General features: G+C 34.7%; 3 protein-coding genes across 3 annotated transcripts; 2 read left to right on the top strand and 1 right to left on the bottom strand.

Annotated features, from left to right (window-relative positions):
- Positions 1 to 5,852: 5,852 nt before the first annotated feature.
- LOC143597952 (UDP-arabinopyranose mutase 1-like) lies at positions 5,853 to 9,421 on the top strand. The gene is made up of 4 exons (XM_077076314.1): positions 5,853 to 6,199; positions 7,358 to 7,608; positions 8,682 to 8,850; positions 8,957 to 9,421. Exons 1-4 carry the CDS (start codon positions 5,876 to 5,878, stop codon positions 9,302 to 9,304), a joined length of 1,092 nt encoding a protein of 363 aa, XP_076932429.1. The 5' UTR covers positions 5,853 to 5,875; the 3' UTR covers positions 9,305 to 9,421.
- Positions 9,422 to 14,566: 5,145 nt separating this feature from the next.
- LOC143597951 (UDP-arabinopyranose mutase 2-like) lies at positions 14,567 to 16,490 on the top strand. The gene is made up of 4 exons (XM_077076313.1): positions 14,567 to 15,233; positions 15,309 to 15,559; positions 15,655 to 15,825; positions 15,967 to 16,490. The coding sequence occupies exons 1-4, from the start codon at positions 14,850 to 14,852 to the stop codon at positions 16,310 to 16,312; spliced, it is 1,152 nt and encodes a 383-aa protein (XP_076932428.1). The 5' UTR covers positions 14,567 to 14,849; the 3' UTR covers positions 16,313 to 16,490.
- Positions 16,491 to 17,072: 582 nt separating this feature from the next.
- LOC143597953 (uncharacterized) lies at positions 17,073 to 21,755 on the bottom strand. The gene is made up of 5 exons (XM_077076315.1): positions 20,780 to 21,755; positions 19,390 to 19,603; positions 18,651 to 18,776; positions 18,467 to 18,573; positions 17,073 to 17,625 (listed from the first exon to the last, which is right to left on the bottom strand). Exons 2-5 carry the CDS (start codon positions 19,466 to 19,468, stop codon positions 17,134 to 17,136), a joined length of 804 nt encoding a protein of 267 aa, XP_076932430.1. The 5' UTR covers positions 19,469 to 19,603; positions 20,780 to 21,755; the 3' UTR covers positions 17,073 to 17,133.
- Positions 21,756 to 22,913: the final 1,158 nt, after the last annotated feature.

Here is a 22,913-nt window from a genome sequence, read left to right as displayed (position 1 = left end):
AAGATGATTCGCTAGCTAGTTCGTCCATGGGAACATAGCGAACTGATTTCAGTTCGTGTTCAATTCGTTAAGGGAAAAGGGTAACGAATTACCCTTGATTCGTTATGACCAGTTCGTTAAGGGAGATAACGAATTAGAAGGTCCAATTCGCTACTTGGACTGGTTCGCTACATGGACTGATTCGTTAAGAGTCCAGTTCGTTAAAAGTCCAATTCGTGTAAGTAACCAGTTCGTTAAAGGTTCCAATTCGTTACAAGAACCAGTTCGTCATGGCAAGTCAGTTCGTTAAGGATAAGTAACGAATTAGAAGTTTAACATAATGGCTGAATTGGTCCCTGGACTTAGAAAAGAATGATTTAATTACAAATAAGCCCTTAAACTTTTAAGTAGCATAATATTCAATGATTCAAACTGCTAATGGAAAATGTGTTAAGACAGTAAATGAAAATAAAATTTTTTCCAAGCTTAACCCCAGCCAGGGGCTCTGCCCCTTGAACCCCACTAGGGGCTGCCGCCCCTAGAACCCTGCTGCCAGGGGCGTTGCCCCCGGACCCCCGTTCGTTGAGGGTAATAATTAAACTAGAAAGACGATATGTGTAGTGATAGTTATTGATACGTATAATTATTTTACAGTTAGTCGCGCACAGCTAAAGAAGAGGATAACCGTAAACGGTGAACGCAACCGCCTTGAGGTAAGTTTCTAGCCCCACTTCCTTGTTATGTTTTCGGGGCTGTGTGCATACTCGATGTAATATTTAATACACTTATCTTAAGTGGTAATTGTATGCCTTGTATGATTTATGTATGATGATTGTTTGACGGTGCGTGAACGATCTTCGGATATTGCATGTACCGTCAGGTGGTAGTTAAGATATGATTGATAAGTATGATGACAGATATGATGTATGTGTGAATATATGATGTATGCATAATGTATGTATGTTATGATGATGGTACGTGAACGCTCTTCGGAGATTGCACGTATTGTCAAGGAAAGTATGTATGAACAGGTACGGTACAGTTACACGAAACAAAGGGACCAGACCCTAATAATATCTGTGATGTTAGGGACCAGACCCTTATAATATCTGTGATGATAGAGACCAGACCCTTATAATATATGTGAGGTTATAGAGCGAAAAGCTCTTTAAAACGTATGATTATGTATGTAAAGAAAGTATGAATGTAAGAATGAAAGTATACACACTTATGTGTGTATGAAAGAAAGTTAAGAGGTCAAGTATGAAATGTAAGAAGGTATCGTATGATTATGTGATTAACTAGAACTCACTCAGCGTAGCTGACTTTTAGTATGCACGCAGGTGAGTAGAATGAGGCAGATAGCTTAAGGAGGACACATGGTAGAGTTGGACGAAGCTGGCATCTGAAGATTTTGCTATGATGTTTTATTTTAAAAGACTATGTTTTGTGTTTAAATGACTATGAATGCTCGATAAGACAAGAATTATGGCTATGGAATGTAATGGTTTGAATGTTTTTAATGTTCCGCGAATGTTTTAATTAAATCTGATATTTAGAACTGCGTTTATGAGTAAATCCAACACGAAAGTAGGGCTACCGGTAACGGGGCCTTACATAAAAAAAATAATCTTCCGAACCATCAAAGTCGATATAAAAATTCGATCCATAATAAAAAATAAAAGTTTGAAAGACATTAAAAGTACATGATCGAAAGCGATGGAGGGTATCGAAATACGTAAATATTATACGCTTTAATAGAGAACAAAAATATGAATTTTGGTATTTTTTTATCAGTTAATGTGTATTTTAGATAATAAACTTTATCCTAAAAACAAGTAATTTCCTAGGAAAACTAAGAATAAATCATAGCCATTGGATCATATCAATCAATGGTTGAGATTTAAAATTACCAAAAACCGTCATAGTTTCCTAGAAATACTCATAACCGACATAGTTTCCTAGAATTATTCTTTCATCATAGATTTTAATGCCAAATATCAAAATTCTATTAGTTTTTACCATTCTTAAAAAACTTCTTCTTTTTATTTGAACTCTAATGATATATGTACATGTGATGATATATTTAAAAACAAAATGGGAAAAGAAAGTGATAATGGAGTGGGGCCACAACCGATCATCATCAGGTTGGCCATGCTATTAGAGTTTTGCTTTTATTTTTAAATTAAATGGTCCGACCGACCGAACAAAACTCTCCCAATGGGAGTGGTCTTAGAGGTGCTTAAAATCGGATATTTGGACTATCTGAATTAAAAATTTCAGATATGCAAAGTTTGGATATCCGAATGGATAGTGAACCAGATATCCGAAGTATCCGGAAAAAGTAAAAATTATAAAAAAATTTAGATAACTACTTTTAAAAATATTTCGGATATCCGAAATATCTGAAAATTTGTCCAAATATCCAAAAAATTATCCAAATTATCCGAAAAAATATATGAAATATTCAAAAGTTATCCAAAATATCTGAAAAATTATCCAAAAACTATTAGAAATTTAATATAATATTTATTATGTAATAATTAAAAATATACATTTAGGATAATTCGGATTCGGATTTTATGATATTTCGGATACGTATTTCGAGTTTTTTGAACACCTCTATAATGTTGTTGCCCTTATAAATAATAATAAATATATCTATTTAAAAGCAATATCCCCGACTTGTGGTCTAGTGGTAGGTATGTTTGGGCTCTCCGGTGGAGGCCGAAGTTTGATCCCCAATTGTGTTACTTTCGGTGAATATTGGTAAATAAAAAGATTTGAGCTAAGCCTTGTACAGTTGTACAAGGTTGTCAGTTCAGATTCCGAGCTCACCTGGGTTTTCGTTCCACCGTGTGTTACGTCAAAGAGTTATGCTCTTGTGGCGGCACAACGTCTGTTAAGTGGCAGCTAATGATATGGTTTATCAGGGGAACGCCTAAGTCAAACTCTGAAGCTAGCGTAAGTCTGGTTAAAATAACATGATCTGGCCATAGTGGTACGTTGGAGCTCTCTGAATTTAAGGAGCGCAATAGTCTAAATAATAATTAAAAAAAAGACCGTTCTATGAAAAAAAAAAACAATGAACCGAACCTCCACTTTTACTTCCGGACCAATCAAAAGTGTCAAACCGGCTTGGTCCAACAGATCCTCTGCACCTGACAATGACTAATCATACTGAATATTTCACTTGCTGTTCAGAGTTCATGATTGCCTTCATTGGCTCGTGGCTGCGAGAAACCACTTCACGTGTTTGCTTATATATAAAACACTGATAATTATTTAGACATGATTTGTATAAGGAGTATAATCTCATTCTAGTTACTTTTCGGAAAAAAAAAATAATCTCATGCTAGTTGTCACAAAAGATTACCAATACAAAAGATTTTCCTACATTATTTTGTCACTTCTATTTGATTTTATTTATATCTGGAATCATATCATAGTAGAGTGATGTGTATTTTTTAAATGTCAAAACATAAACTTGTCTTAAAATGTTCGCAGCATTAATGAAATTCTTTTATTAATTAGTTATTGCTCTACCATTTCAGTAATATCATTTGTACCTTTATTTCAATAATAGAATCAAATTTATTTGATAGAGTTATGATTTATGGTGGAAAATTTAGAAACAATTTGATTTTACATCAACGATAACAACATATGAAGTATTATGACTTCACATATTTTTAAATTACTATAGGAGTGGGATCCAGTACTAATTGAATTAATCTACTAAAAATATAAATAACTAGAGTAATTACATTACAAAAATAAAGTAGAGTAATAATAATTCTAAAACTGTAAAGTATTAGTAATTTCTATAGTTATTTATACGTTTTTCGTGACAAAATCAGTTTGTATATCTTTCACACACACATATAGCTGCTAGCACACATTAAGATTTTCGAGCCCATAACAAAATAACTGGCGAGCTTAAAACATAACATATGGATCTAACTTGTTGGGCCATAACACGTGGGCTAGATGAGACAAATTATCAGCACCCAGTAAGCTAACAAATAGGTTATAGGGGAATGTGATTCCTTGGTTAGTCTTCTTCAATTGAAAGTCACTCCTCGTAATAATCTAGTTCAACGATTTTATTCGGTTAGAATCAATATATGTTTACCTTAATTTAGCATCAAGCATCGTTTGTCACGGAATAGAGCAGGCGGTGCCGCGGTGCGAGGGAGTACTTTAAAACTTTGATCACTGGTTCATCTAGAGCGGAGAATCAAAAGAATATGTTTGATCCATGCATCAAAGTTCTTATATATTGTACCATTACCTAGAAATATGTAAATTCTAAATTTACAACAATATAATTTGAAATTACTTTTGTATCTAACATTTTTGGTTTTCAAATTTTCGGAATGTGAGCGTTAACTTCCAATTTTTACGTTAAGCATATTTGAATCTTGCTTTCATTGCTTTCTTACCGTAATTTACTCTAACGAAATACATGTGTAAACCAGCTAGACATTTTCTCGTTTATAAAATAAGTTGACTTATCTTCTCAATTATGTTATGCATGTGTAATGAATGATTAGTGATGAACCATAAAGTCCCAATGTAGAGTAATGAGATGATGGACTTGTCAAGATGTTTGTTTAATTCTGGCAAAGACTTTTTGATTATCATACACACTCATGTTATAAAGAGGCAATTGTTTAATCAATCAAGTCTTATGGTATGATTAGAACAGTGGATAATGATTTGTTTCGTGAGATATTTTGGAAGAAACAAACGAAATGGTTTAAATCAAGATGTTACATTATACCCTATACAATTATGCATCATATGATTCCAACATTAACAACGAACATCCAGCATAAAGCATATAAGATGCATGCAATGCAATCATTTTCTTGAACAAATAATGAGAGGAGGCGTTATCCACATCGGTACCCTTTAACACAAAAAATTAGGCGGGGTCCACTATTCGACACAAATCACATGCACATATAAGCATTCATTTCTTTTCTTTTCTTTTTTAATATTTTTTTATTTAATTTTTAGTTAAACTACAACGCGTTTGTTGAATGATGGGTTTAAGTTAAAAACTATTGTCTGCGTGACAGAACGTTATACACGTTTCATTTAAACCAAATATAATCTTATGAATTTGCTTCTTGAACCGTAGGCACTTGGACCACTTGATGGCACCCACAATCTATAACAACCCGTCGCCTTTTCGTCGCCTTTTCGAATACAAGTGTTCGCCGATTATTTCGATATTTAAGTTTTCTTTCCTTTTATTATTCAACTCGAGTTTAATTAAATATCTTTCTAAACTTTTTAAGTGTTTTTGTTTAATAAAAACTAACGAATAAAACATGCGTCAACATTTTTAGACACGTTACAACTTTTTTTATTTTCTTTCAATTACAATACAAATACTAATACCGATACCATAACAAACCAATAGATACATACAGAGTTCCCGTCATATCCAGTCATAGCATACAACTTAATCGCATCTAGGAGCATTCACGTCCAAACCACTAAATTTTGTGAGTAAGGTTTTTATAATTTAAGGAGTAATTTAGGATTTTAGGGTGTTGTGAGTAGATGAAAGAGATAACATAGTAATTTTTGTATATATTTGTAAAACTATCGTTCATCCCATATAATTTGATTAATATTTTGTAGAAAGTGGTTGTGTATAAAATAAATAAGAAGAGTTTAATTAAATAAAGATATAAAAAATATTATTTAATTAAAAATAAAAGATAAAATATAATGATATTAATTTTAATAATTATCTATACTTTTCAAAATTACATAATTTCCATACTTTATAACACAACTCCTCAACACGGCATCCACATGTGGCCCACATTCACTTGTTGTTAATAAATACCCCATCAAATTCACTCACCATCACACCATGTCTATTCCAGCGACGGTAATCACACCGCCGCTAGTCGACGACCTCGACATCGTCATCCCGACAATCCGAAACCTCGATTTCCTGGAGCAGTGGCGCCCGTTCTTCCAACCCTACCATCTCATCATCGTCCAAGACGGAGATCCATCCAAAACCATCCGCGTACCCGAAGGCTTCGATTACGAACTCTACAACCGAAATGATATTAATCGCATCCTCGGTCCCAAATCCAGCTGCATCTCCTTCAAGGATTCAGCTTGTCGCTGCTTTGGATTCCTTGTTTCCAAGAAGAAGTACATCTTCACCATTGATGACGACTGCTTCGTAAGTAGTATGATTCAATTTTATTATTGTTCAGTTTTTGTGTAAGACTGAGTTGACTCAGTGAGTCAGGGATCGTGAACGGGTGAGCGAGATTGTAGATCTTTAGTCAACAGTAGTTGGGAAGAATAGAAGACTAGGGAGATGTGATACGCTGACCAGGTCGTTAATGTGGGGTGTTATTAGATTGTGACACGTGGTGTGTGTTGTAGAAGTTTGGTGGGATGGGAGTATGTGGTCTAGTGATAGCCGTACGATTGTTCGGTTTGTGGGACCGGTGGTGGGTTTTAAATTATTGACTTTTTCTCATCGATGGCTTTCAAATTATTTTGACTTTTTGTTGTCCAATTAGGAAAGAGTTAAACCTAATATTCGTTGAATAGCATAGTAATTTACCACTAAATTATAGATTAGTTATTTTTAATTTAAAATTGGTATTAAGTAAATTTTCCTAATGTTAAGATTTTGTCACATTTTTATTTTTAGTGTATGTAGGGGTAGCTCAAACTAGAGATAACTGGGATGAGCAAATGGTATAGGGTATCAGTACGGAGTTTTTAAGAAAATCAGGATCAGGATTCAGGGAATTCGGGATCGTCCGTTATTTACCTAATTTTTGCCTACGGTAGCGGTGCCTTATCAAGTTTTTATAAAAACTGGGATCGGGAAATTCAGGATTGATACCGGTATGGTACTGAGCTCATTCCTAGCTCAAACGAGAGTTAAATAAAGCAATGACTTTAGGCCCCCAAATTCTAATAAGTAACCAGTAACAAATTATATATATGTAATTTTAATTATGAGATTGTTTGGCGAGAAGGTTCCTGGCCGATAGTTATACATAAGACATAGATGACATTGGATTCATAGGTTCGATAGCAATTTTCTTATGAAAAGAGCCGTGATTTTATTATGCACGCTGGGCCTCCAAAAAGATTGAGAGCCCTGGTAATTTATGTGGGAAATGGTAGGAAAAAGAATTAAGAAAATGACATTTGGATGCTTGTAGCATTAATTAAACTTACTAAAATTTGTCGTTAACAAGTACATGAGAGGATTTTTATGCCATTCCATCCGACTAACGTTTGACTTACTGTTCTTATCTTAATTATTATATAATATGCATGATTGTTGAATTTTTCTATTCGTATTGCAATGAAGGTTGCAAAGGATCCAAGTGGGCAAGAGATCAATGCATTGGCACAACATATTCACAACTTATTAACACCAGCAACACCCTTCTTTTTCAACACGTTATACGACCCATATCGTGAAGGTGCTGATTTTGTGAGGGGGTATCCCTTTAGTTTAAGGGAAGGTGTCACCACCGCCATTTCTCATGGACTTTGGCTTAATATCCCCGATTATGATGCCCCCACTCAGCTCGTCAAGCCTCGTGAACGCAACACCAGGTACTTATTTTTGCTTCTGTATTGTGCTGTTAACGAGCCGGGCAGAGCCGAGCCATGTTGGGCTTGAGCTTGAAGTTAAACGAGCCGGCTCTGCTTGGATCTTTAACGAGCTGAAAGCTTGATCCGTCTCGTGGTTTCTTGCGCCTACTCCTTAATTTTATCTTTTAATTTATTTACGCATAATGATATACAAAAGACAAAAATATATTTCTTAATATACATAGTGTTACATATACTGCAAAATCAATAAACTTGAGAATCTGTAATATTGAACTAAAGCTTGGTTTGTAAAAAGTTAAAGCCAGCTAGTGGCTTGTCGAGCCAGCTGGTTATTTTTCTTGTTTTTTTAAAACTGTTAAACAGGGTTAGTATCATTTAAGAACTTTAAAAAATTAAGAACTCTTAGGAACTCATAACCACCAAACATTTTTAAAATTTTTTTTATACATTAACATTATTTAAGAGTAGTTTTATCATCTTTTATATATAAATTTTTAATTGCATATATTAATCACAAGTTTACATATGTGTAAAACTTATGTACTAACAAATTTACATATGTGTTTAAAAAAACATAAATATGTATAAAAACTAATTTTCAAAATTATAATCGTAAATATAGATATAAAAATGATAAAAATTACACCCAAATAGCATTAACATACAAAAATTTCTATAAAAAACGTTAGTTTTTAATGGTTCCTTCAAGTTCTTAAATAATTTAACAGTTCTGTAATGATACTCATCCTAAACAATATAAATAACAAAATATATTTTTAACATAATGCAAAATTTATAAACTAGGGAATTTGTGATATTGGGCCGGTTCGTTTATTTTTATAACATACATATAATGCAAAATTTTATCATACATATAATACAAAGTATTGTATGTATATTTTTCAAACAAGCAAGCCAACAACACAGTTAACGAGCGAGCCAACCTTGGCTTCAGTTCGGGTCATTTACAAACCAAGCCAGCTCGGCTTAGCTCAAATAGAATAACACGGATTTAATCGTTTTTTTAAGTCTATACATGTACTCAGTTTAATTGAAATAATGGAAATATGTAGGTATGTGGATGCTGTGCTGACAATCCCAAAAGAAACCCTTTTCCCTATGTGTGGGATGAACCTTGGTTTCCATAGGGAACTCATTGGACCCGCCATGTATTTTGGGCTCATGGGAGACGGTCAGCCCCTTGGTCGCTATGATGACATGTGGGCCGGCTGGTGCGCTAAGGTATTTCATTATTTCTAATTTCCATGTAGCTAAATCTTTTGGTTTTACCTATTATTCGGATCAACCTGTTTACCCATATATTAATCGAGTTATTGGGAACCTCTAGGTGATATGCGACCATTTGGGTCTAGGTGTGAAAACCGGGTTACCATACATTTGGCACAGCAAAGCAAGCAACCCGTTTGTCAACTTAAAGAAAGAATACAAAGGCATTTACTGGCAAGAAGACATTATTCCGTTTTTCCAAAACGTCACGCTTCCCAAAGAATGCACAACCACACAGAAATGCTACATCGAGCTCTCAAAGCTCGTAAAGGAGAAACTAGGCCCCATTGATCCTTACTTTGAGAAACTTAGCGATGCCATGGTTACCTGGATTGATGCTTGGGATGAGCTCAACCCAGTGACAGATGGTGCAACCGTGGGTAAAGTTGAGGGTTCTAAAGCCAAGTAGAGTTGGAGTCGAGTAATGTTTGTTTTTAGTTTTCTTTACTGTTGGAATAATGTTTGTTTTGGAATTTGTCGTCACCGGCTTTATTTTGTCTTAGTGAATTTATTTGAGAGAGATGACTTATGTAGTTATGTTTCTAGATATGAAAGTATGAGTATAGTATTGTTTTCGTTTATGTGTGGGATATATGTTTAAAAAGGTGTTATACTGACATGGTTTTAAAAACCCAGCATAGATAGTAGACACTCCATAACTTCTATGGAACTGTAAACGAGCCAGGCCTCGGCGTTTATAAGCGATGCTAGCCAAGCTGGTTTGGTTTGTTAGCAAGTCGATTTCAAGTGAGTTTTTTTTGGAGCAACAATTAGTATTGGGTGTTGGGCAAAATTTAGAAAATTAAATTAAAAAATTGTATAACTATTGCTTTTACGAAGTACCTAGCCCAAAACCGTCCACCACTCAATCAATTTTATAGATACAATAAAAATAATAAAGTAAAATAATTCAAGCCAAGCTATGTTGGCACGGTTTGTAAACAAGCCGATTTCAAGTAAGTTTCTGAAGTTTATTTTTAACGAGTTTCGAGTTAGGAACTGTTCAGCCTGACTTAGCGTCATGACCAGTATTTTAGGGTGTAAACCCTTCAAGTTGCTAATGAGCTGCTCAGCTCACTAAAACCCAAATCAGTGCCTAAACAAGCTCGATCTTAACAAAATACTTATGAGCCAAACTCGAGCTTCCGCAGCTCAACACGTTTACACCCCAAAACTTCTCTCTTTAAACACTTAACACAAGGTCTACTCTAGAATGTAACATGTCAAACACTCAAAAGTCAAGACAAGAACTCAAAGATAAGGAAACAAACATAATAATATATATAAAAAAAACATTTAGATTGAATTTCATGTTGGAACTAGAATGTCATTATCTTCACTCCCACACTCAAATGCAACAATTACAAGTACAAACAACACCATAATCACACTAACAAACCATCTCCCAACTAAACCACCCCTTCCACCACGGCCACCACTCTTCACCGCCACCACACTTCCACCCCTCTCCGCCACATCACACCGCTTCAAATCCATACTCTTCTTTCCATCACATTCTTCAAAACCCTTGAACAAAAACTCCTTACTAACTTCACTTTTCGCACCAACATCAAAACATACACCGTGATATCCATCATTATCATCCTCCGAACTCACCTCGGACTCCTCAAACAACCTTCTTCCAACTAACACACCATTCGATTGTCCCGAATCCGAAACATCACATTCTCCAAAACCCTTTAACAAAACCTCCGTACCAACTTCACTCTTGTCATCAACATCAAAACATACATTATTATTATTATTATTATTATTATTATTATTATTATTATTATCCTCGGAATCCACCTCGGATTCCTCGAACAATCTTCTTCCAACTGGACTAACTACCACATCATCAAAATCAACTGCAGCTTCATGATCACGGCATACTGAATCAGGTGAACACTCATTATTATTCTGTAGCAATGACATGAGTTCTTTGGGTGAATCGGTGTACGGCTGAATAATATTATAGTCGCCGGAGAGGGTGGTGGAGGTCCGGCGGTTGGATCTGGAGATTGATTGCTTGATGGAATCCCATTCCAATTCAAGGGTTTTGAATTGTTTTTGAAGTGGGTCAAGATTAGAGAAGCCTGCAGGTTTCATGGGGTTTGATTGATTTGTGATTTCAAATTGAAATTTGTTTGTTTGATGAAACAACAACGGTTTTCCGCAGTTTTGAAAGTCGAATGAATATAGGGGGTTTCGTTAGTTGGGTTTGGAAGTGTTTTGTTTTGGGTTTCCTATATATAATAAGTTAATAAACACTATTTTTGTTAAGTAAATATTGTTTGATTTTTAGATTTAGGTAAAGATTTAATCAACTCTGTAAATATAAATATAATAATAGTTTTAACAGAATAAAGTTAAACATGGCTGTCGTGTTTTTTTCTTATATTACTAACTCCTTATTTAAACCTAAAACTAGCTAGGACTATCAGCCTGTGTGATTCAGTTACGATAGCTACATACACTATAGCAACCGTAAAAGAAAACCACAACCAATACGTCAAAACAATACGGTTATGTTTGAGGCGGGATATTTATTAACATAAATTATTCCTCTTGTTGAAGAAAAAAGAATGTTGTGAAATTCGCCTTAGTGTCACAAACACATACTCAACTCTCCCCCCCGTTTGAGACTCGTTGTTTTCAACGAGGCTTGCTGACCATCGTAAAAATGACACAAAATAAGAGTGGCTATGATATCGTTTATGACATTTGGAACATCATATCGCTACTGATGTATGTTTGCTCAAAGGAGCTTGAACTTTGATTTTGGTTGCCCGGTTATTATACCTACCTAAGTATATTTCAATGTGAAGTTCGCTTTTCCATTTATGCAAAATGTCTTCAAAACATATTGGTGATATTTGACATCTCTCATTACCAAGTATCTCTAACATAGTAATTTGAAATTCGTATAAAATGTGATCATAATTCTCTTTCTTTCAAGGAAACTTACGTACTCGAAATTGATAATTACTAAATAGGCAAAGGAATTTTCTGATAACAGTTTTAGGTTGTAAGAGTAGCCCTTATATTAAGTATAGAGAAGTATCATATAAACAATAAAAATTTAAATATTTAAACTTTTACTTGTAAATTATAATGAGTTGCTTACAACTATTCTATCATAGGGCTGACTATATGTTTTATTTTTACTTGTTCAATCCTTCTATATTACATTTTTGTTACAACAATCTAAGTATCCTTATACATCGCTATCTATTACGGGACTTGAACCCTCAACCTTCTCGTAAGGTTTTACCCGTGGATACCTTGTAATAGTTTACCTTTATCCACCTGAAGTGCAATTATACTTCATTTATGTGTATTGTAAGTTATAACCGTGTTTAGCAATAAATAATGCAATTACATTTCATTCTTTTAAGGGGACCTTTTGGGCATTTAGGATTTAAAATTGTTGGCACAGAGCTTACTAAAATAAAGAAGGCCTAAATTCTTTTTTGTTTTAGATTTTGGATTTCTTTTCACACTAACAAAAGTAACAAGCCACAGACACAACTTTTAACGGACATATTTTATTAGAGTTGCACAAAAAACCCAAAGCCGGAGACGAACCTGAAAAAAAAAACCCGGAACCGGTTTTTTACACCCGGGTTTTAATACCTGAACCCATATCGGACCCTACCCGTATAGTACGAATAGGGTATGCATTTCAAAACCAGTACCCTAACCGGACCCGATATGTACTCGGTAATACCCGAAAATCGGAACCGGTTCCATACCCGGAACCGAGTTTTTCCAATACCCGAAACCGGGTTTTTAAAATATCCGATCTATACCTGAAAAATATCTCTAAAAAGTACAACCTCTTAAAAAATTCAATCTATGCCCCGAAAAATATCTGGATTAAAACCCAAGAAACCCCAAAAGTAGGGGTTTTTAATACCCAGAAATAGGAGATTAAAATATCTGGTTTTAAAATACTTGGTTCTATACCCGATACATAGAGTATGGCTTTTTGAAGTAATACCCGGACCGAACCCGAATCACGTATTACCAATACCCGGTCATACCCGACGAAACCGGGTTTTTGAAAGACCCGATTTATGCACCTCTACATTTCCTTGTGTCTTGTAATGTAAGGCATAAACCACCCATAATAAAGTCACGTAGATATAAACATGTGAATACACAGGAGTCATAGGGAAATGTTCAAACTTCCAATGAGAACTAGAAAAGGTTATTAACAATGGGAACCGTATAATACGTACGCTTATACTTGGTATTTTAATTTTGATACATGAGACGGTTACATAACTATTACAATTTTTCTTTCCCACTACTTTGATTATATCTAATGCACTATGTACAAGTGCATTATGTGATTCTCGCAACTCTCAACATTTTTTAGATTTCTAAAATGAATGCATCTCGACTATTGCTTTTGTCAACAAATTACATTATAATTTATAAATGAACTCAATTACTCAAGTGTTTAAATAAGTATATGACTTCTATTGAAACTTTAATACGTTAAAATGTTCAACGTTCTCTCGTATTTACTTTTAGCAAATAAATAAAATTAAATATAAATAGAAAAATAGTTAAACAATTTATAGCTTAAAAGAAGAAAATAATTCCAAATGTGATAAAAAAGGTATTCATATTGAATAATTATTGTAAGTATTAGTTAATTATATAATAGTAATATAAAAAACACATACATACAATCATACATCATCTATAAAGTTAAAGTTGATTAGATAAAGTGTCGTAGAAATTGCTTCGTGTGAACCACTTGTTCATTGATGAAGTGTGATAAATAACAATCTAAGTGAAACACATTTATTTGCATTTTTAAGTGCCTCTATACTTGTTCGGTGCTAATTAACCTACTTGTGATATCATGAAGGAATTTTCGTATTGGCTACAAATTACAAAGATAAAAATGATAAATTACAATGTATAGTTATTGAATACGTATCATCTAGTTATAAAAGGACGTATTATCCGTTGAGTTTTGTCACAGAACTAAAGACTAATAGACTTCTTAAATTTGCATATATTATATACATAACTCGGCAACACGAGCATGGATCGTTAAAAATTAATATGTCCAAATGGGTTCGAGTCAAACTAGATTCTAGTAAATACGAGCCATTTCAAAAAGTGTTGAATGGGTGCGTGTCAAAACAAGTTGTTAGAAACAATATATAAAACTCGACAAAATAAGCATGAATAGTTAATATGTAATATAAGTCCCCAAATCAAAAATAACTATAGGAAAAAAAAGTTCGAGTCAAACTAGACTCGAGTAAATACAAGTCATTTTAAAAAGTGCCGAATGGGTACGTGTCAAAACAAGTTGTTAGACTAAAACAAGTTTATGTCAAAACGTATTAGAAAGAGAAAAAAGTATCAAAGTGGGTTCGAGTTGTGATGAGTGTGGTGGAGTAAGCGGCAGCAGAGGTGGTGACGACGATGGTTACATAAGTGGCTGGAGGCGTTGAATGTGCAATGAACATGGTGACTATAATAATTGGTGTCGGTGGTTGTATATGGTGATGATAACGACGTGGTGACTTCAAAATCGATCCGGTTGTAGAAGCTCACTTTACCATTCTACCATTCTATATAGTATCAAAAGTTATTTGTGTATATAACGTATAACAAAATATTTTCATACTTTATCTTTGATTTTCACACGCTGTGACAAATCAAATTTATACCAATCAAATTCTCGTCGCATCCTCATTTAGCTCATGGGTTGAACCGCACTAGTTAAAATTAAAAACAGAAAAATAGATAAAACTTGTCACTTTAAAAGTAAAATATATTCATAACTTTTAATCTTGCCTATCTAATACATATTTTACAAACGTCACTACTATAACTACTTTGGTAAACTTGTAGCATTTTATACGAAAAATCTCTCATCAACAACACATCCTCATGACAACATCTTCCTCTCCAACAGTTGCATGCTTACACTCTTAAATACTCACTTCTCAACCCCCAAATTCACTCATCACATCACCGCCATGTCTTACCCAACAACCTTAGTAACACCGCCTTCGGTCAACGACGTAGACATCGTCATTCCCACCATTCGAAACCTTGATTTCCTTGAGCAGTGGAGACCTTTCTTCCAGCCTTACCATCTGATCATTGTTCAAGATGGCGATCCGTCCATAAATATTCGAGTACCTGAAGGATACGATTATGAACTCTATAACCGCAATGATATTGAGCGGATCCTTGGCCCTAAAGCCAGCTGCATTTCATTCAAGGATGGCGCTTGTCGCTGCTTTGGATTCCTTGTTTCCAAGAAGAAGTACATCTTCACCATTGACGACGACTGCTTTGTAAGCCTAACTTTCGTTAACTTTTCTGTTAATATATGCATGAATGTTGATATATTTTTTTGTGATGAAATGAAGGTTGCTAAGGATCCAAGTGGCCAAGAGATCAATGCATTGGCACAACACATTCACAACTTGTCAACACTATCAACACCCTTCTTTTTCAACACATTATACGACCCTTATCGTGAAGGTGCTGACTTCGTGAGGGGGTATCCCTTCAGTCTAAGGGAAGGTGTCACCACCGCCATTTCTCATGGTCTTTGGCTTAATATCCTCGATTATGATGCCCCAACCCAACTCGTCAAGTCTCGTGAACGCAACACCAGGTCCATCCGGTCGATTTTTGCTTCAAGTCACAATAATTTGTTTATTTTATTTCTAGATATATACTCAATGTGATTAAAAATCTTCGAAATTGTAGGTATGTGGATGCCGTCATGACCATCCCAAAAGAGACCCTTTTCCCTATGTGTGCCATGAACCTTGCTTTCAATAGGGAACTCATTGGGCCCGCCATGTATTTTGGGCTCTTTGGAGATGGTCATCCTATTGGTCGGTATGATGATATGTGGGCCGGCTGGTGCGCTAAGGTATTTTATTTGTTTCATTGATTTGGCAATGGGTCAGGTCGAGTCAGTTAGAATGTTTAACTTTTGTTTGGGCTGAATTGGGTTAGACAAAATGGGCTTGTGGGCCAGGCCCATTAAAACCGCTACGTAAATAAACATGTCGAAATTGCCAAGTACATTGTACTAGGAGTGAAAACAGGGTTACCATACCTTTCCCATAGCAAAGCAAGTAACCCATTTGTAAACTTAAAGAAAGAATTCAAGGGCCTATTCTGTCAAGAAGACATGATTCCATTTTTTCAAAATGTTAACCTTCCAAAAGAATGCACAACCGAGCAAGAATGCTACCTCGAGCTCTCAAAGCTCGCCAAAGAGAAGCTTGTCTCGATTGATCCTTACTTTGAGAAGCTTTGTGATGCCATGGTTACTTGGATTGATGCATGGAATGAGCTTAACCCTTCAGCGTATGGTGCAACTGCGGTCAGGGTTGAGCCTTTTAAACCCAAGTAGACGTGTACTCGAGTAATGTCTACTTGCATTAGCTTGCTATTTTAAGTTTCCTTTGGTGTTAAAATAATGTGGCTTTAAATATATATTTTGTCGCCGTGAGCTTTATCGGGTTTATTTACCAAGTTTATTCAGGAGATATAACTTATATTTGTATCTATAAATATATGGTCTTATATATTGTAATTTGGTGGTGTTCAAATACATGTCTTAAAAAACTTTTAAAAGGGTTTATATTGCTCATGACTTGTATTGTAGTTGGCCTGGAATGCTAGAATAAACGCATTTGCGCGATTGCTTTAACAGACGCGCTACCTCCTGGTTCCCACATGCCCTGTCCAAAAGCTAATGGTTGTTTGGTAGCGATTCATAGGCTATAAACCATTAAGGGGTAGCCTCTTAGTGACTATTAAGAGATTACCAAATAGCCCCTAAGGAACTACTTTACCCAAGATATGGGTTAAAAAATGGAAAGATCGGAACACGGGAATAGCTCGGTTAGATCAAACAACTTTAATGTAATAAACAATCGTAAACAAACTTTTTTTTTGTATCGTATGAGTGGTGTTGGGAATATTATAATTTTTTGTATTGTAAACATACCGATTGCTGGTACCGTAACTACCCAAACCGATACTAACCGAACCGGTACAGGTATTCGTTTTCATTATCAACAACCGTCAATATATTGATAACACCCGCACGCCACAACGCACGGGGTACAAAAACTAGTTTACATAAAATTTACATGTTCTCTAAAGATGTAAACTTATTTATACACACCTGCGTGTCGGTTGAACCAGTACAAGCCCACAAGCCTACGTTTACCAAACGTGTCGAATCGTATTCCAGTCTAGTCTCAGGATCGGTTCGACTTTATTCACATTGTATTTTGTTTTGGCTTTCTTTGTTTTCTTGCTTGGTTTAGAACTAACACTTTCTGGAATATCTTTCTTCATTTCCAAGATATATTCAGGAACAATTCCTGGATCAATTTCTTTAACTTCCTTTATTTCCAGGTTTTGTTCATGTGGTTCGGGAACGCTTTCTTGATCAAATTCCATAGCTTTCCTTATTTCCAGGCTTGGTTCAGGAACAATCCCGGGATCAATTTCTGTAACTTTGTTTATTTTCATGTCTGGTTTGGGAACACTTTCTTGATCACATTCCATAACTTTCTTTATTTCCAGGCTTGGTTCAGGAACGCATGCTGGATTAAGTTTCAGAGAACCGAACCCATGAAAATAGACCGCACGCAGGAAGATTCCAACAGCTAGTAGGAGTAGCAAATGGGTCCAACGCAGAATAGTAGAACCCTGCATTATATACGCATAGTGGGTCTAATTCGTCAAACGGTCAAACTAAAGGATTTAGATAAAAAGGAAACGGTCCAGTAGAAAGAATGCGTAAAACCTCCTAAATCGATTAATTAAATAAAACTTGGATTTTTTTGTGATGATATAGGTTATGTAATCATATTTAGCACGTTATTTATCTATAAGATTATAAAAAAGTTGATGTATGGGTTGGCCCAAACCGAACCAGCCTGCTCCAACGCATACTTAAAATATACAGGTTTGGCTAACTACCAAACTTGATCATTTTCCTGTCTAGCCAGCATTATTGCTGAAGTATAAACACATAGAAACCGGTTGTATGTGCAAGAGAAACAAAAAGTACTATATTTTTATTATTAGAGTAATTTACTCAGACCATCTGCGTGTTTTGCACGGATTTCACCTTTCTTCCCTAGGACTAATAAATTGCGAATATGGTCCTTACTGTTTGCGATATTCTCACGCTTTTCGTCTGGATTGGATGTAAGTTAAGATTTTCTGTTAAATTATTTAAAGGGACCATTTTATATATTAGTTACTTTAAATATATATTTTTTTAATATTACATGGGCCCACAAAGAGTTTTAGGCTTTTTTTGTTTTTTATATTAAGGGACATTTTGGTCATTTTACACACTTATAATAAAAACTAAACTGACATCCTTTCCAAGCGTGACGATCTAACAAACAACTGGGACAAACTACGAGAACCATCCATGTAACTAATTTTTTTTTATTATATCATTATTTTTACTATTATTATTATTGTTATTATTATTATTATTATTATTATTATTATTATTATCATTGCAGACTCTTACCTTGTTAATTGTGGGTCGGGATTTGCGGGGAAGATTTCTATCTGCATGTTCAAGAGCATACCGCACCAAGTCAACAATGGTCAAGTCAGTTGTGGGTTCACAGTTATCTGAAATCACAAAGAGCATTGCTAGTCAACTCACTATCAAGCTAGAACACCAACAGAAATGACTATGAAATCTTCACCTGGAATATCAGATGTTTGTTTACTTGGATGAACACCAAGAGCAAGTCCTAAATAAACACGAACGCGTGCACGCTCAGAGATTGAAAGTAGATCTCCATGTGTAATTGCAATAACCGGCTTATGATCTGAAACATTGACCATGAAAGTAGTTGAAAATTATCCAAATATAGGTCTATAAATGACTCAAACGTCCAATGAACTGTTCGGAGGGAAGTTCGTTCATGTTCGTTAATTTAATAAACAAACGAACATGAACAAATTTTTTTGTTCATTTAGTTCAATGAGCAAACATGAATACGTGTCTCGTTTGTTTATTTACGTTCATGAACGTTGATTTACGTTCATTCATTTAAATTCATTTATATATGTTCGTTTTAAGTTCGTTCACTCTATTACGTTCATTTATATACTCATTAAACTTTTTAGATTCATTACAAATTATTGTACACATGTAATTTTAATTGACTAGTGTTCGCTTAGTTATGTTTATTTATGTTCGTGAAGGGTTCTCTTATATTATTAACGAACGAAAATAAACAAACACGAGCATGCCCATTTCATTTATGAACGAATGAACACGAACACGAAAACATTGTCCGTGTTCGATCATTTGTTCGGCTAAAGTTAAATGAACGAACACAAGTACACAACCATGCTCCGTTCGTGCTCGTGTGGTTCGTTTACAGGCCTATCAAAAATATAATAGAACAAGTGTGTAAATATTTCTTTTCATGGTACCTTTAAAAGACAAAAATGGTGAACTGAAAGCCTCAGTAACCATATGCATGTATTGGGTGTCGGATCCTCTGCTCTCCATACATTTCAAAACCGAAAGCCCGTTGACCACAAATATAACAAAGTCAACTCGCCTTCTTTCATAACTCGGGAGGTTATTTTGGCGAGTAGGTTATTTTGGCGAGTTGCACACCTCAGTCTGATCCGTATACTTGGACTATCCGAGGCAATAACATAAAAAATGTTTTAATAATAAGTATATCAAGAAAGGGTTTATGTTTAGGATAATCAACTTTCAAAACTTAAATAAAACAACTCACAACTTCTTAAAAAAACTGATTTAAGGAAATCTGGCATGGCAGCTGCCCGTAAACTGTCCTGGTTGATGATTTCTTTTTTCAAAACATTAGTTTGTATTAAACCTTTTAAAATGATATACATGGTTAATGATTACACACATATATAACTACATATTCCAATATATATATATATATATATATATATATATATATATATATATATATAGGATCAGGATCATGTGAGAACCATGAGAACCATTTTGAACCACTAAAAACCTAAAAATATAAAAATCATAAAACAAAAAAAAAAAGAAAAAATTAAAAAAATTAAAAAAACCAAAATTCTTATTTATCATCCCGGTTTCATTAAAAAAACGTCTCAGTTTAGCTAAATTAAACATATATGTATAATATGTACATACATGTTTTTTATACACATATGTACAATTTAAGGTAAATAATAATGTACATATATGTACATTATGTAAGTAGAGATTAAATGAAATTATACACATGTGTATAATACGATGTTGTTTTTTTTATGAAACCAGAATGAAATTATGAAAGATAATAATTTTGGTTTTTTTACTTTTAAAAATTTTTTAACTATAATTTTGTTTTTTTTTAAATTTTGTTTTATAATTTTTTTAAATATTTTTTTAGAGGTTTTTTAGTGGTCCAAAATGGTTCTCAAAGTTCTCAATTTTCAAATGGTTCGCTTAGGTCCTTACCATATATATATATAATAGAAGTTAAACGAGTTGTTTTGGTTTACACAGCCATTTCCAAGTACCAAACCATCAATCGAGCAAACCACCAAAACCGAACCATGAGATTTCAAACCGGCTGAATTGCTTCTGCTAGTTCAGTTTGGTCGGTTTCAACAGTTTATAACTATGGGTGTGAATGGGTCAGTTTGGGGCTCAAACCAAACCAACAACCAAAAGTTTAGTTTTTGGGTTTTCGAAAACCGACCAGTTTCAGTTTTTCAAGGTTAACAATGGCTTCAGCTCGGTTTTGGGGTGGGTTCGGTTATGTAGATTGTTTTGGCTACAGTCGGTTACATCATTTCCTACACAATTTACATAAACAACCTTTTCACCAATTCTCCATTGCAGACGCCTTTTGTCATCCATTGCATAATCATCTCGAAATTTTCACTCAAATCGCTTGAAAATCCACGCGTGTAGTATAAACAGAAAGAAGTTGAGTTTCTTGGTACCATATACTCTCGGAGGAAACACGTGCCATCCCAAATGGATGAATTATCTAAAACGATCGAGATTATTAAACTCTTACCAATAACAAAAAAATGCTGCAAGTACACTTAGGCATGTAAACAAACTGAACGTTTAGTGAACTGTTCGTGAACCGTTTGGCGGGAAGTTCGTTTATGTTCGTTAATTTAATAAACGAACGAACATGAACAAAAAAATTTGTGTTCCTTCAATTAAACAAACAAACATGAATACATGTTTCGTTCGCTCATTATGTTCATGAATGTTTCGTTTATTTATGTTCATTTACATATTAATAAAAAATAATTAAATATTATCTGAATGAGCTGTCTACTTAATGGTTTAATAGTTGTTTGTCTGTGTTCATTTATGTTTGTTCATATATGTTCGTTTCTACCCGTTTATCTTTGCTCATTTATGTTTGTTTATGTTTGTCAATTGTCCGTTTAGATTTTAAACAAACAAACATACATGAATACAAACATGTTCATTTTTTAAAATAACGAATATATTTGTCTGATTAAGTGTTTGTGTTCGTATTCATTTAAAGTTAAATGAAGGAACACGAACATGCCGTTGTTGTTGTTTTTTCGGCTCGCTTACAGGCCTAAGTACACTTAACAACAATGGACTAAACGCGTGCATGTAACCTGGGCTCTTTCTGGTGCAAACTTGTCATCTTCAAACACTCGTGTAATTCTGTTAACAAGACTACTTTTACCAGATCCTTTCGGGCCGATTATTAGAAGAGTGGTTGTTTTCGGCACGTTGTAGTCACTCATGGTCAAGCCACCTACGTTTTCTACCCATGATCCCGGTGTATAGCTGGGAAGCATACAAATTACATTGTAACCTTACACACAAATATTTATAGAAAAAAGTACAAACTGATAATGGCATCATCATTAGTAAAACTGTAAAGTAATGTTGTTAACAAGATAAAAAGTAATTATGATTATATACAAAATTATGATAAAAATAACTAAATAAGTAAATAATAGTATATATTATGTTATCTAAATATAAAAAAATGATTTATATGAAAGGGAGAGTTCATGAGAAAACCACAAAGTTGACAAAACCGAGAAAACTACAACTAAGCAAACAATATTCTTTTTATCTTTTCGTTTTTCATCTCTTTTAGTTATAAGGTTAGTATTGTAAAAAAAGCAAGTAAAAATGATGTAGCTCAAGAAGTTACGCATCTCACTAACATATAGTTTTTATGGGAGAGTTCCGGTACAAATAAAATTAACATATTAAACTGAAGAAACGTGGATCGGCTCACTGGTAGACGATCAACTTTCCTCGGTATGAGTATGCTATTTCACCGATGGTTCTCCGGAGTATGAATAATTCCACCTACAAAACGAGCAGCACCGTGAACTTACCCCTCAGAAAGGGACAGAGGGGTCCTCTTTGGGGTAACCCTCCGGTGTGAGAATAAGAGATTGTAGGAGAATAATAATAATAATCTGAGAGTGAGTAAGGGTTTAGAGTGTATTTTCTTGCTTACCTCCCCTTGTGGAGGTGGTGTGGTATTTATAGTGCTAGGGTTTCCAATGATTGGGCTCAGATCCCATTAGGGCCTTTTTGGCCTCCTCCTATTGCTTCGCGCCACGTGTCCTTAGGACACCTGGTGCTTTTTCATTGATTATTCTCTGACCAAGGTATTTCACCTGACCCATGTGCAATCACGTGGTAGCACATGGGTTTTGCTGAGTTGTCCACCTTTCATTGGCAGCTGTCAACATCAGCATATTCTTTATTCCTTAAAGGATACCTTCTGGAAGGTTGTTTGATGAGCACAATCAGGGTTGTCCTTATCCTGATTTGGATAAGGACGAGGTTGATTATGTGCATGTGTGATATGCGCCTATCCTGAGGATGCGCGAGGTCTTCTCTTTATTCTCACGCGCAGATGTGATATGCGCAAGCATATGTAATATGCGTGAGCATATGTGATATGCGCCACGCGCAGATGCGCTAC

Source organism: Bidens hawaiensis, unplaced genomic scaffold, assembly GCF_021521415.1.
Source record: "Bidens hawaiensis isolate Kalapana, Puna unplaced genomic scaffold, B.hawaiensis_p1.1 tig00049269_1, whole genome shotgun sequence".
Taxonomy (NCBI): domain Eukaryota; kingdom Viridiplantae; phylum Streptophyta; class Magnoliopsida; order Asterales; family Asteraceae; genus Bidens; species Bidens hawaiensis.
The sequence above is the reverse complement of the archived record's forward strand: the minus strand, read 5'-3'. Positions and strand labels throughout refer to the sequence as shown.